The following is an 11738-nucleotide window of genomic DNA, read 5'->3' as shown; positions in this document are numbered from 1 at the left end:
GGAAAGCAGCGCGGCCCGGCATTTTACGACGTTTGCAGTGCTACCCTTTTCCGCTCCACGGTGACCTCCGTGCGGCCGGAGTCTTCCTCGATCCCGTGGTGCTCCGCGGCGCGGCCTTGCTCTCTTCCGGTCGCGGGACACCGGGCGTAGAGGGCGGTCGCGGCGGGCAGCGACGGCAGGTGAGGCAGGAGGTGGCCGGTGCGGCGCCTCCAGGCTGGGCCGGGTCGGGGGGCCGGGAGCCATCAAGTCTGCACGCCCGCATCCTGGCCGCCCGGCTTCGGCAGGAAGCACTGAATGGGCCTCGGAGGCAGGTGACATTGAGGCCGGCCTGTGGGGACTCCGGGCTCGGTGGGTCCAGGTTGGGGGCCCGCCGCGAAGTGCCAGGTCCATCTTCCCCCGTCGCGCAGCGGCTGCAGACCGGCCTCGGGCACTGACCTTGGAGCGCCCGCTGGCCGAGGGCGCAGGCTGCGGGGAGGCGGACCCGCGCACTGTGCCTGCAGCCTCCGCCCTTGCTCCTTCAAAAAGTCCCTGCAACTCCTCCCGGGTTTTGCGGGGCTCCCGGGCAGCGCTCGGATTTCCAGCCTGGAAGGCGCCAGTTGTTTGCTCACGCAAGGGCTCGGCCCGAGGAGAGAAGCTAGACGCGGGCGTTCAGCCCTGACGTCATGCTTGTTTATTCTGCCCCAAGGAGGGTATTTTCCCACCTCACTCTCACCGGTCCTCCGAAGGGTCGATTTAAAGGGGGCCGTGTAAGGTTGATGGGCCTGAATCGAGGAGGGCCCGGGTGAGGCGGGGGTCTCTTAGGTTTTCCGCTCTCCTCAGGGATTGGAAATTGACCGGGGCTGTGTTGGCAGCCTTCTCCAGTTTCCCCTTCTAGTCTATATACATGCGGTATTAGGTTTTAAACAAATACTCGGTTGAATGTGATGCGTGCCACCGCCCCTGTGAGCTGTTACCTCCCCGCGCCGCCCCCTGAAGAATGGAGCCTGTCACGACAGCACAGTGCTCTAATGATCTCTAGCTTTTTCAGAGTCACCTTGTTAACATTTTTTCTTCTTGCCTTTTTTTGTTTGAGACGGAGTCTTGCTCTCGTTGCCCAGGCTGGGGTGCAGTGGTGCGGTCTCGGCTCACTACAATCTCTACCTTGCGGGTTCAAGCGATTCTTCTACCTCAGCCTCCCAAGTAGCTGGGATTACAGGCGCCCACTACCATGCCCAGCTAATTTTTGTATTTTTAGTAGAGACGGGATTTCACCATGTTGGCCAGGCTGGTCTTGAACTCCGGACCTCAGGTGATCTGTCCGCCTCAGCCTCCCAAAGTGCTGGGATGACCGGCGTGAGCCACCGCGCCTGGCCTCTCCTTGTTTTTTAAAAAGGCCAATGTTCTGTTAATTACCTGAAGCGCGTATATATTATGGCAGTTGATTTATAATGAAGCTCCTTAAAAGCATGCCAATTACTAAGAAAAACCTCAGCCTAGGTTATTTTGTGAATTCAGAGACAGTGATAAAGAATAGATCATTTGCGTTGGGTAGAAGCAAACAAAAAAATTCCAAAATGCTGTGGGGCAAAAAGAAGACTCATTCCTTGCTGTTTGCCCTTATTCATAGAGAAGGTGTACATTTTTATCTTTCAGAATGTTGGCTACCCGGGTATTTAGCCTAGTTGGCAAGCGAGCAGTTTCCACCTCTGTGTGTGTACGAGCACATGGTAAGTGTGACTTTTCTTACTTTTAAATAGGCTGAACTAATTTCATTTTGCTCCTGTTGTGTATAAGGCCCTGTGCCGGAGTTTTAAAGACCTTAATTCGGTTCTTGAGGGTCTTTAGGGGAGATATAAATGTTCTCACAGGGCTTGGTTCTAGATTAAGAAGTGTTTATGAGTCAAATTGAATCTCTTCTGGATCTTTGGTTATACTGATACTTCCCCCCTTACCCTTCCCTTCCTATCCACTTTTTTAAGCTTTGAGATCTACCCCTTTCAAAAGATCTTCTGCACCATAACTGACCTTAACGACCTCCCTCCCCACCTTGCCCCCAGAATTCCCAACCATTTGCATCGTCTGTTTACATTATAGAGGCAATGGAAACGAAAGAGCCTGGACTTCCTAGCCTGAGCTGGGTTTTCATCTCATTTCTATCAAGGACTAGCTACTGAAGCTTAGGAATCTTTTTGCTCACCTGAAGTATATGGACAGAGCTTAGTTCTTTGTCTGGCATACAGCACATTTAGTTTTGCATGTATCCGGCATCTATCTATTTTGTACCAGACACTGTTAGGCACCGAGAAGAAAAAGAATATGAAATACACACTCTTTCCAGGAGGCTGTTCACAATCTGAAGAGGGATAGATGGATGAAGACTGTTTTATTAAGAGCTGGCTCCTGGGTAGAAGCATTTAGCCAGATGTGGGGTTCACGGAAGGCTTCTGGAGGAAGCTCTCCATGGTCTTTTCATTGCCTCAGTAGAGTCTACACCCTGCCTGGTTAGAGCTGGTCTTGCCTGCCTTTCCGTTCTTATTACTGACTGTTGTACTCAAAACCCAGAAACTACCATCAGAACCACCCCTCCCCACTTGCTCACTGCCCCAGCCCCCTGGCCTTACTCCAATCCTCCCGTAGAGCCCCGAGTTGTGGATGGTCACTCCTGTCTAATCATTCACCCTCAATACAAATGTATTAGAACGGCTTCTCCTGACCACCCTTTGTCAGGAAGCTCCCTGTCACCTCACTTTGCTCTGCTTTTCCTTATAACACTGGATGCCTCGTGAATGCATGTCTGTTTGAGTGTTGCTGTCTCAGCCTCTTAGAGCATAAGCCTTTTGAGGCCAGGAAGCCTGCCTGTCTTACTCATTGCCGTATCTCCAGCACATAGGAGGCAGATGAAGACGAACTGCAGGCTCTTAGACAAGCCTTCTCTGTTAAGTTTTAACTTACGTAAGTCATACATGAATAATACATGAATCTGTTCTCAACATAAGATATTAAAGCAGTCTGGAATACCATCAGCCGTCACTGAAGTCAGTTGGGATATTTGTGTGGTGATGCACCTGAGTGAGGGGTGCCCAGATATACCAGATCTCCCCAGCAGAGGCTCAACAGAAATCCGTCCATGTTGAAGCGGTGACAAACATTCCTTAGAATCTGGAGTCTTTGTTTTTCTCTCTCTGTAAAAGAAATGTTTGGTATATTAACCGTTGCTTTTCCCTTAATTGCTGGGGGACCAGGCCTGAAGCCTGAAGAACCCCTGAAACCATGAATTGGCCATTCTTATTCTGGAAGATGCAATTTTGAAGTTTGCATGCACCAAGGTTTTGAGGGTTTACATCGTTCTAATAGGTTTTTTCCCCCCAGTCTTCCTGTCATGGCATTTACAACAGCTTTACAAGATGTAATTCATATAACAGTCACCCATTTGAAGTGTATGCTCCAGTGGTTTTTAGTATATTCATTGAGTTTTGTCATTAGCACCACAGTCAATTCTAGAACATTCTCATCACCCATATTTACATTTATTTTTAATAACTCTCGTGTAAGCTGAGTATTTTAAACTTTAGAAACTTCTGGGGGGTGCTGAACTTGATAAAAATATTCAGTATACAACTGTTCTTTATAGTTCACTCATCGTTTTCATAGAATTAGGGTTTTAAAATTAGAAAGTAATTCAGGCCATTTCCGTCTCATGTCCCTCAAATCCCACCTCAGTTTTGGGATGAGGTGTCAAGTATAAGTTTGTAAGTACACTAGTCATTTGCATGGCTAAGATAAACATGTAGAGAACTCTATATACGACTTTGCTTAAAGCTGAATGTTGATTTACTGTTCACATGATTTGGGAGATTTTAGTCATGGGGACTGAGTTAATGGAGTTGAAGCATTGTTGCGGGCATCATACTTCCAGACCAGTGTGTAACACATAGAGTTCTTGCAGATATAGGACAGAATTGGAGAAACAGCTTCTAACAGTGGGAAGATTCTCAGTACAACCAAGCTATTCCTTACCTTTCTGATTTCTGAACTTTTTTCCACGTGATATCTGCTGCTTTGAAGGCACTAAAATAACAGAAGCAGATAGAGCAGAAATCCTCACTCAGATCTTTCTGCCTCCTACGTGTAACAGTTTGTGGCTTGCCTTGTCTGTTTTGTGTGTTTCGTTCCGCGTATGTGAGTATGTGCACATGATTTCCAGAAAGGAGAAGTGCGCGATACTGCCCGTGCTCTGTGACTCCTGAGTGCACGCTCCCTCTGCATTTGGGCTCCTAGGTCGCCCTCGTCCTGTGGACGTTGCCCCTTGTTTCCTGCCATCCACACATTCCTCATGCCCCCCTGCTCTACTCTTTCTCCAGAGTACTTTTTCCAAACATGTGATTTGCACATTTGTTATGTTTATTTTTTGTTTTCCACTTCTAGAAGTGTGCCACTAGGCAGGAATGTTTGATTTGTTCACTGATGATCCCAGATCTCTAGAACCCTGCCTTGCCTGTAGAGGGTGCTTGGTAAATGTGCTCTGAATGAATGGCTCCATGATCCTCGTTTCTAAGAGCTAGCACGATTTCTCACTCAGTCCTGGTTGGACACGGGTTCCCTGGAACAGTGCTGTCGTGGTTATCTTTTCATGTGTCTTTGTTTCTGAACTTGAAATGCTTTGAGGTTTTTATTGTTTTTGTTCTTCCTCATTAGTTTGAGTCCCTTGCAGATAGGCTTTCGTTTTGTCCAGTCACCTGTTCAGGGAGCCCTGAGGGCTTTGACCCATGTCTGCAGGTAACTGGTTTTTTTATTTTTATTTTTTTATTTTTTATTTTGAGACGACGTCTCGCTCTGTCACCAGGCTGGAGTGCAGCGGTGCGATCTCAGCTCACTGCAACCTCCGCCTCCTGCGTTCAAGCGATTCTCCTGCCTCAGCCTTCCGAGGAGCTGGGACTACAGGCACGTGCCACCACGCCCGGCTAATTTTTTGTATTTTTAGTAGAGACGGGGTTTCACCATATTAGCCCGGATGGTCTCGATCTCCTGACTTTGTGATCCGCCCACCTCAGCCTCCCAAAGTGCTAGGATTACAGGCGTGAGCCACTGCGCCCGGCCCTGCAGGTAACGGTTAATGTAGGAAGTGCTGCCTCTGGGCACCTTGGCCCCAGGGTTCATTAGCAGTTGCCCCTGGAAGGTTTTTGTTGGCTGTGATGAAAAGTGCTTCTGTTCCCCCTCCACCACACTCCTTCAACTGTTTAAACAGTGGCTGTGACCCCCTGAGATGACCTGGGGTTTCAAGGTGTGCACACGTCTGTTTCGGTTTTCAGAAGTATCACCTTGTGTGTGACTCTCAACCTAGATGGATTTTCAAAGATTTATTCAATGTGTTTTTCAGAAAGTGTCGTGAAGAGCGAAGACTTTTCGCTCCCAGCTTATGTGGATCGGCGTGACCATCCCTTGCCGGAGGTGGCCCATGTCAAGCACCTGTCTGCCAGCCAGAAGGCCTTGAAGGAGAAGGAGAAGGCCGCCTGGAGCAGCCTCTCCATGGATGAGAAAGTCGAGTGTGGGTATTGAAGGGACCCGCAGGCACGCCCAGCAGCTCTCGGAAGTGTGTGTGTGTGAGAGCCTCTGCTCACTTCTGGGCCTATTGTCTAGAGAGCAGTCTTGCACAGGAGGGTTGCTCTGCTGGGTTTCGGGGTCACTGTCCCAGGGCCCCAGTTTATGTGCTCACCAGTCACTTAGCTCTGCCAGCTGACAGGATCTTTTGCTAGGCCCCCTTCTCTGTGCTGAGTGGAGGTAGCCTCTCAGCATATCTGCCGGGTAAGACATTGTTAACTGTAAGTTACTGAAAGAAACTCAGCAAAATCCATAGTGTTTGGTATGAAAGGGGCATAAAAATGACGAGATTAAATAGACCCTAACTCTGTAATTCAAGTAAGAAGTAATTTTGCAGTTTTAATTTGCACCTAAAGCGAATTCTATGCATTTTCTTCCTTCCTTGCCCCGTCACATGCCTGCGTGGGCACGTGTGTGCACGTACCTGCGTGAACAGGATGTGACCCGGGTTGGTGTATCCTTCAGCTCTGTGTTTCCTCCCTCACAAGTGTGCTTTTGGGGAGAAGTGGTTGAATGTTGCAGAGGAGGGAGCTGCTGACCTTTGTGCCTATAAATGGCTGTCCTCTCTGCCCTCAGTGTATCGCATTAAGTTCAAGGAGAGCTTTGCTGAGATGAACAGGGGCTCCAACGAGTGGAAGACGGTTGTGGGCGGTGCCATGTTCTTCATCGGCTTCACCGCGCTCATCATCATGTGGCAGAAGCACTATGGTGAGTAGAGAGGGAGGAAGGCACGGGCGCCTGGACTGGGGTTCTAGCCTGCAGTGCCCAATGGTGGGCTGTTGGGGGACCTCCACACCTTGAGGCCATGAAATAGGGACTGCATTCCAGAGTTCATCTCAAGATTGTTTTCCAGGCCTTGGTGACCTGGAGAACTGAAGTCGTGGGAGGTTAGTTTATAAGCCAGCATCTGATTATTCATAGTCAGCCATGCTTGTTGGGTGGTGAAATACCTTAACTACTTCGTACAGCACACCACGGTTTCAGTAGCAATTTATGTGCTCACCAGTCACTTAGCAAAAGATAACTTCGTGAAGGTTCGAGCAAGGAGAAGGGGACTCATTCATTTAATGACTGTCTCGACTGTTGTGAGGACTGCATCTCAACAGCCAGCATCTGGAGGTCCCGACCTGATAGTTTGTGTGTGGGCATTGCCGGGTTGCTCGCTTGTGGTAATGACTCTTCCCCGAGGTTCTTTCTGTCCAGGCAGAACAGGCATTTTTGCAGTCTGAATAGGTATATTCTCATACTTTTGGTTTGAATGTGGATGTGGGTTAATAACAGACCCGAATCTGTTTGATCTTCCAGGTCACCTTGGGCTCTGTTTGTTAGATCCTGTTATCCATAGCCTTTCGAGAGGACTTTCTGCTTTTAGCTTATTTTGTTGCTAACTTTTTACAAACAAAGGGCTAATTTTAAAATGTCGATGTTGGCAGTGGTCAGAAACCGTGTGTTTGAGCGGGTGTTGAGTGGCAGGTGGCTCTGCTGACCTAGTGGCTGGTGTGTCGGGAGGATTTAACCTGTACGAGGGATTGGCGTAGAAACAACCTGTTGAGACAGTCTTGCCCATAACCTGTCTTACACCGTAGTGTACGGCCCCCTCCCGCAAACCTTTGACAAAGAGTGGGTGGCCAAGCAGACCAAGAGGATGCTGGACATGAAGGTGAACCCCATCCAGGGCTTAGCCTCCAAGTGGGACTACGAAAAGAACGAGTGGAAGAAGTGAGAGATGCCTGCCTGCGCCTGCGCCTGGCTCAGTCACCACCATGCAACTCCATGCCTATTTACTGGAAACCTGTTATGCCAAACAGTTGTACCACTGCTAATAAATGACCAGTTTACCTGAAACCCTTTGTGATCAGTTCTTCAATGATACCTAAATGAAAGCTAATTAAAACAATAGGTTTCTCCCAAGGGTCTGGAGTAAATATATTTTGGGTGCAAATGAAATGACAAAAATCTAGTATCTTAAATTGTATAAGGGGACATTATATAAAAACTGAAAATATAGAATTCCTTGATGTAGGAAATTTGAGGTTTTTGGCAAGAGATCTTTATATAAGTAAAATCCCATTACAGTAGGCACACCGGCAGGAGTTACTACAACCTTTTTTTCTTGGGGAGACGGAGTCTTGCTCTTGTCACCCAGGCTACAGTGCAACGGCACAATCTTGGGTCACTGCCACCTCCACTTCCTGGGTTCAAGGGATTCTCCTGCCTCAGCCTCCCAAGGAGCTGGGATTATAGGTGCTCACCACCACGACCAGCTAATTTTTGTATTTTTTAGTAGAGACGGGGTATCACCATATTGGCCAGGCTGGTCTTGAACTCCTGACCTCAGGTGCCTGCCTTGGCCTCCCAAAGTGCTGGGATAACAGGCGTGAGCCAGTGTGCCCGGCCTATGAACCACTTTTCTTCTGGGGCTGTCCCTCCCTCCCTGCAGTTGTCATGTTGGCTAGGGTGGGCAGCCCCACTCTGAGCTCTGACTGAGGTGTAGGTGCTGGCCCCGTCTCCCTTGGACTGCCTGTGGCCTGCTCAGCTCCCTGGCTACTCACAACTCTTTGATCTAAAAAGTAGTCACAAGGCCAGTGTCAAAGCGGTGGTCTTACGAGCATCATCCTGGCCCCTGGCAAGCTCTCTCCAGGACTCATCCTGTTACCTGTCCCACTCAAGCACCACTTCCCACACTGGAGACCCTGTCTGGAGAAGAGAACAACAAATCTGCAGCCTGTGTGCCGGGAGTAGCAGAGGTGGCTGGCAGAGAGGTCTCCTGCGAGAGTAGCAGAAGTGGCTGGCAGAGAGGTCTCCTGCGAGAGTAGCAGAGATGGTTGGCAGGGGTTTCCTGCCAGCACTGGTGGATAGAAATGACGGAAGGGGACAGAATGGCCCCGGAGAAGCACAGCTGTAGCCAGGAAGGGAAAGGGGACCCTTAGATCTTGCCCAGAGGAAATACATGGGACAAGGACCTTGGCTGGCTGGAAGGTTTGGGCTCTGAAAAATCAAGAGCAGGTCAAATACACCCCAATCGAGCACCTTCCAGTGCTGTAGAAATGCCCTTGATCCCTTGTTCTCCAAGGACCAGCTGAGCCCCCTGGGAGAGTGGGATGCAGGGGGCTACGGGGCCATGGAGTCTTGCCGTGAGGACTCGTGTGAACCCCTTGATGGTTTAACCACAAAAGCCCACACTGCCTTATGGGGGATAACATTTTCAGTTCCTTGCCCGAGGGTGGGCTTCTGGGGGTGGTAGGGGAAGCTGAAGTAGTTGGCCCTGGCCCCACTGGTCCCTGACCCTTTGCCTGGCTCTGGTGGAGCCACCTGCCCTGGGCCAGGCAGCAGGCCAGGCTCATCACCGCCTGCATCTCCCTCAGGAGAGGCCGAGAGGAAGGAGCTGTCACCCTAGGATGGAGGTAGAGGTGTCTGCCTGTGGAATCGAGCCTGCTGTACAAGCCCTCTGCTTTTAGCCTGCAGTAGCTCTGAGTGAGTCCTCTTGAGAAGTCAGGCTCTTCCTGGCCTTTCCCTCCTACCGCTTAGGAAGCTGTGCCCTTGACCTTGCTAACAGAACTGCCATTTGTCCATTGGATTCAGATTCCAAAACGTGGCTGTCCATCCTGATTTTGTCCTCATGCTTAAAAAAATAAAATCCCTTTACTGCCATTTCAGTGGGAATTTGGGAGGCCGCAGGGGTTCACGGCTGGATTCAGCCCACGATCCTTCATTGGTCACCCGCATGCCATGGGGACGTGATGCTAACCTGACCCCAGGTGCTCACTTTCCCAGAGGCTCACAGGGAGGCAGACAACAAGTAAATACACAGAAGTGGAGGATCCAGCAGGGTGGAGGGAGGAGGCACAGGGAGAAAAGGTTATGGGTGGGGGTTGGTTGGGCAGCTGTCACTGAAGAGGTGACATTTCGGCTGAGACTTGAAGATGAGACAAGCCACTCACGGTGAAACTTGAGGGGAGGTCGGGCTGGCAGGTGGACACGGCACCAAGCATGCGTGGCAGGCATGACACTGGAGGCAGAACGGGGCTTGGTGTGTTCAAAGGACAGCAAGACGGCCACCAGGCAGAAGCATTGTGGGAGGAGGCAGGGTGGGGGCGCGGCAGGGGTGCTCAGATGCTAGGGCACATGGGCCGCGGCCCACAAGAAGAGGAGGACCGAGCTTTTTCTGAGTGTGTGTATGCGGGGTCTCATTTCACCCCTAGACTGCCCCTCCCAGGGTGCTCAGGGAAAATATTGAGGCTCCTTAACGAGGCATGAAATTGGAGCAGGAGGACTTCGAATAAGATGAGCCCTTGGAACAACCCCGACTTACCTCACTGGAGGCTGGAGAGGGCTCTGTGTCCCCAGGCCGGGGCCTCAAGGGAAGATGCCTCAGAGATGAGGCCCCTCACCCATCCAGTACCTGCATCTCCACGTAGGGCCATCACAGAGACCTCACCCCCCAGCCTAACCTTGAAGCTCCTTGGAATTTAAGATACACTCTGTCCCTCTTTGTCACTCTTCCTCCTTCTCTGCTCATCTTCCTCCCAGCTGGCAGTTTTCTACTCTCCAGAATTTAAAAATTCACGGCCAGGCATGGTGGCTTGAGCCTGCAATCCCAGCTACTTGTGAGGCTTAGGTGGGAGGATTGCTTGAGGCCAGCAGTTTTTTTTTTTTTTTTTTTTGAGATGGAGTCTCACTCTGTTGCCCAGGCTGGAGTGCAGTGGTGTGATCTCAGCTCACTGCAGCCTCCACCTCCTGGGTTCAAGCAATTCTCCTGCTTCAGCCTCCTGAGTAGCTGGGATTACAGGCACACACCACCACACCTGGCTAATTTTTGTATTTTTAGTAGAGGTGGGGTTCCACCATCTTGGCCAGGCTGGTCTCGAACTCCTGACCTAAGGTGATCCACCTGCCTCGGCCTCTCAAAGTGCTGGGATTACAGGCGTGAGCCACCGCACCCAGCTGAGGGCAGCAGTTTTGAGACCAGGCTGGGCAACATAGCAAGACCCTGTCTCTTAAAAAAAAAAAAACTGCTTATAAAAAAATCATTACCTATATAGGGCAGGACAGCAGCAGACATATTAAAAGACATCTTAGAAGCTGGAAGATAAGGGAGCAGTGGTTTCCTCTAGATTAATAGTACCAGCTAAGCTTTTAACCAAGAGGAGGGAAAAAATGAAGAGTGTCTACCACTAGCAAGCCCTTGCTGAGAAGAGTGCTGAAGGACGTGGCCCAGGAAGAAGAAAACTGCTCAAAGAGGAGTGAGACGCAAGGAGAAACGGTAGGCAAAGGAACTGAAAACCATGAAGGCAAAGCCACTCAAGCACTGGCTGAATACAGCAGTAAAAATAATGGTGGACAATTTGGTTTAAAAAGCAAAGAGGAGGGGGTTCCGGGAAGATGATGGCACAGTGTTTGAATTTCCCTGAATCCCCATGTAAAGACAGAGTAACTGGATAGCAAAACCATAAACCCGATAGACAATACTAGGTGAGGAGACAGTCCCACGAACCCCTCACGATCTGCGGAATACAAATGGTTGAGGACAAGTCACCTGTGCCACAGCCCGGCACAGCATCTGCTTTGGTGCAGCAGGACGCGGAGGGAAGCAAAGGGACAGCGGGTGGACCTGGGACACAGCAGCAGGGCCCTCACTGGGAAGCACAGCGACCCTCCTGTGACGTAGAGAGGCGATTGTGGGGCTTCTCAGTGGGTCCTGAAGGGGCTGAAGCGCTCTCTACACCCACTCTCCCAGGCTACCGTCCCCAGGCAGGGACCCACGCTGCAGAGAAACTGCCGGGAGTGGAAGTGAACTGACCAAGACAGGCAAAGAAAGCACAGGCAAGATCCAGATTCTCGTGCGGAAAGTATAGAGAGCCCGAAATCCCAGAGGCCAGGTCCATGCTTTTGAACCTCAAAAGAAAACAACCCCAGCAGGAGGTCTTGTGAGTAGAAAAGTTTTCCTGAGCTCCGCCTCCTTCCAGAAGTACAGGAAAGAGTTTGGGCTGCTGTGAAGAATCTGCGCTGTAATGGATTGAAATCCCTGGGTGGAGAGACAGGCAAAACGGCAGGAGAGCATGCGTAGGGCTCAGAATGAGAGCGGGGGACACAAGCTGGGGCCGTGGAGAAGGAACCATGGCACAGGGACGGAGGCATGACATGGCCCCGGCCACATGGCT

The 11738-nt window shown here is 50.5% G+C and overlaps 1 protein-coding gene across 2 annotated transcripts; it reads left to right on the top strand.

Moving 5' to 3' along the window:
• Positions 1-39: 39 nt before the first annotated feature.
• LOC116470741 (cytochrome c oxidase subunit 4 isoform 1, mitochondrial) lies at positions 40-7488 on the top strand. Of its 2 annotated transcripts, none has more exons than XM_032156274.2 (5): positions 40-179; positions 1633-1706; positions 5357-5524; positions 6154-6285; positions 7164-7488. In XM_032156274.2, the coding sequence occupies exons 2-5, from the start codon at positions 1634-1636 to the stop codon at positions 7298-7300; spliced, it is 510 nt and encodes a 169-aa protein (XP_032012165.1). In that variant the 5' UTR covers positions 40-179; position 1633; the 3' UTR covers positions 7301-7488. The 2 variants fall into 2 exon arrangements, with proteins under 2 accessions (XP_032012165.1, XP_058296390.1); XM_058440407.1 differs by lacking the exon at positions 40-179 and adding an exon at positions 228-348 and having other exon boundaries at positions 7164-7439.
• The last annotated feature ends 4250 nt before the right edge of the window (positions 7489-11738 follow it).

This window comes from Hylobates moloch, unplaced genomic scaffold (genome assembly GCF_009828535.3).
Source record: "Hylobates moloch isolate HMO894 unplaced genomic scaffold, HMol_V3 SCAFFOLD_6, whole genome shotgun sequence".
Taxonomy (NCBI): Eukaryota; Metazoa; Chordata; class Mammalia; order Primates; family Hylobatidae; genus Hylobates; species Hylobates moloch.
The sequence above is the reverse complement of the archived record's forward strand: the minus strand, read 5'-3'. Positions and strand labels throughout refer to the sequence as shown.

What these genes read in the sequence shown, in the direction of transcription:
- LOC116470741 (XM_032156274.2), top strand. Translation starts at nt 1,634, where the DNA reads ATGTTGGCTACCCGGGTATTTAGCCTAGTTGGCAAGCGAGCAGTTTCC. An exon ending in TGTGTGTGTACGAGCACATG is followed by an intron (nt 1,707 to 5,356) that starts GTAAGTGTGACT and finishes TGTGTTTTTCAG; the next exon opens with AAAGTGTCGTGAAGAGCGAA. An exon ending in CATGTGGCAGAAGCACTATG is followed by an intron (nt 6,286 to 7,163) that starts GTGAGTAGAGAG and finishes CTTACACCGTAG; the next exon opens with TGTACGGCCCCCTCCCGCAA.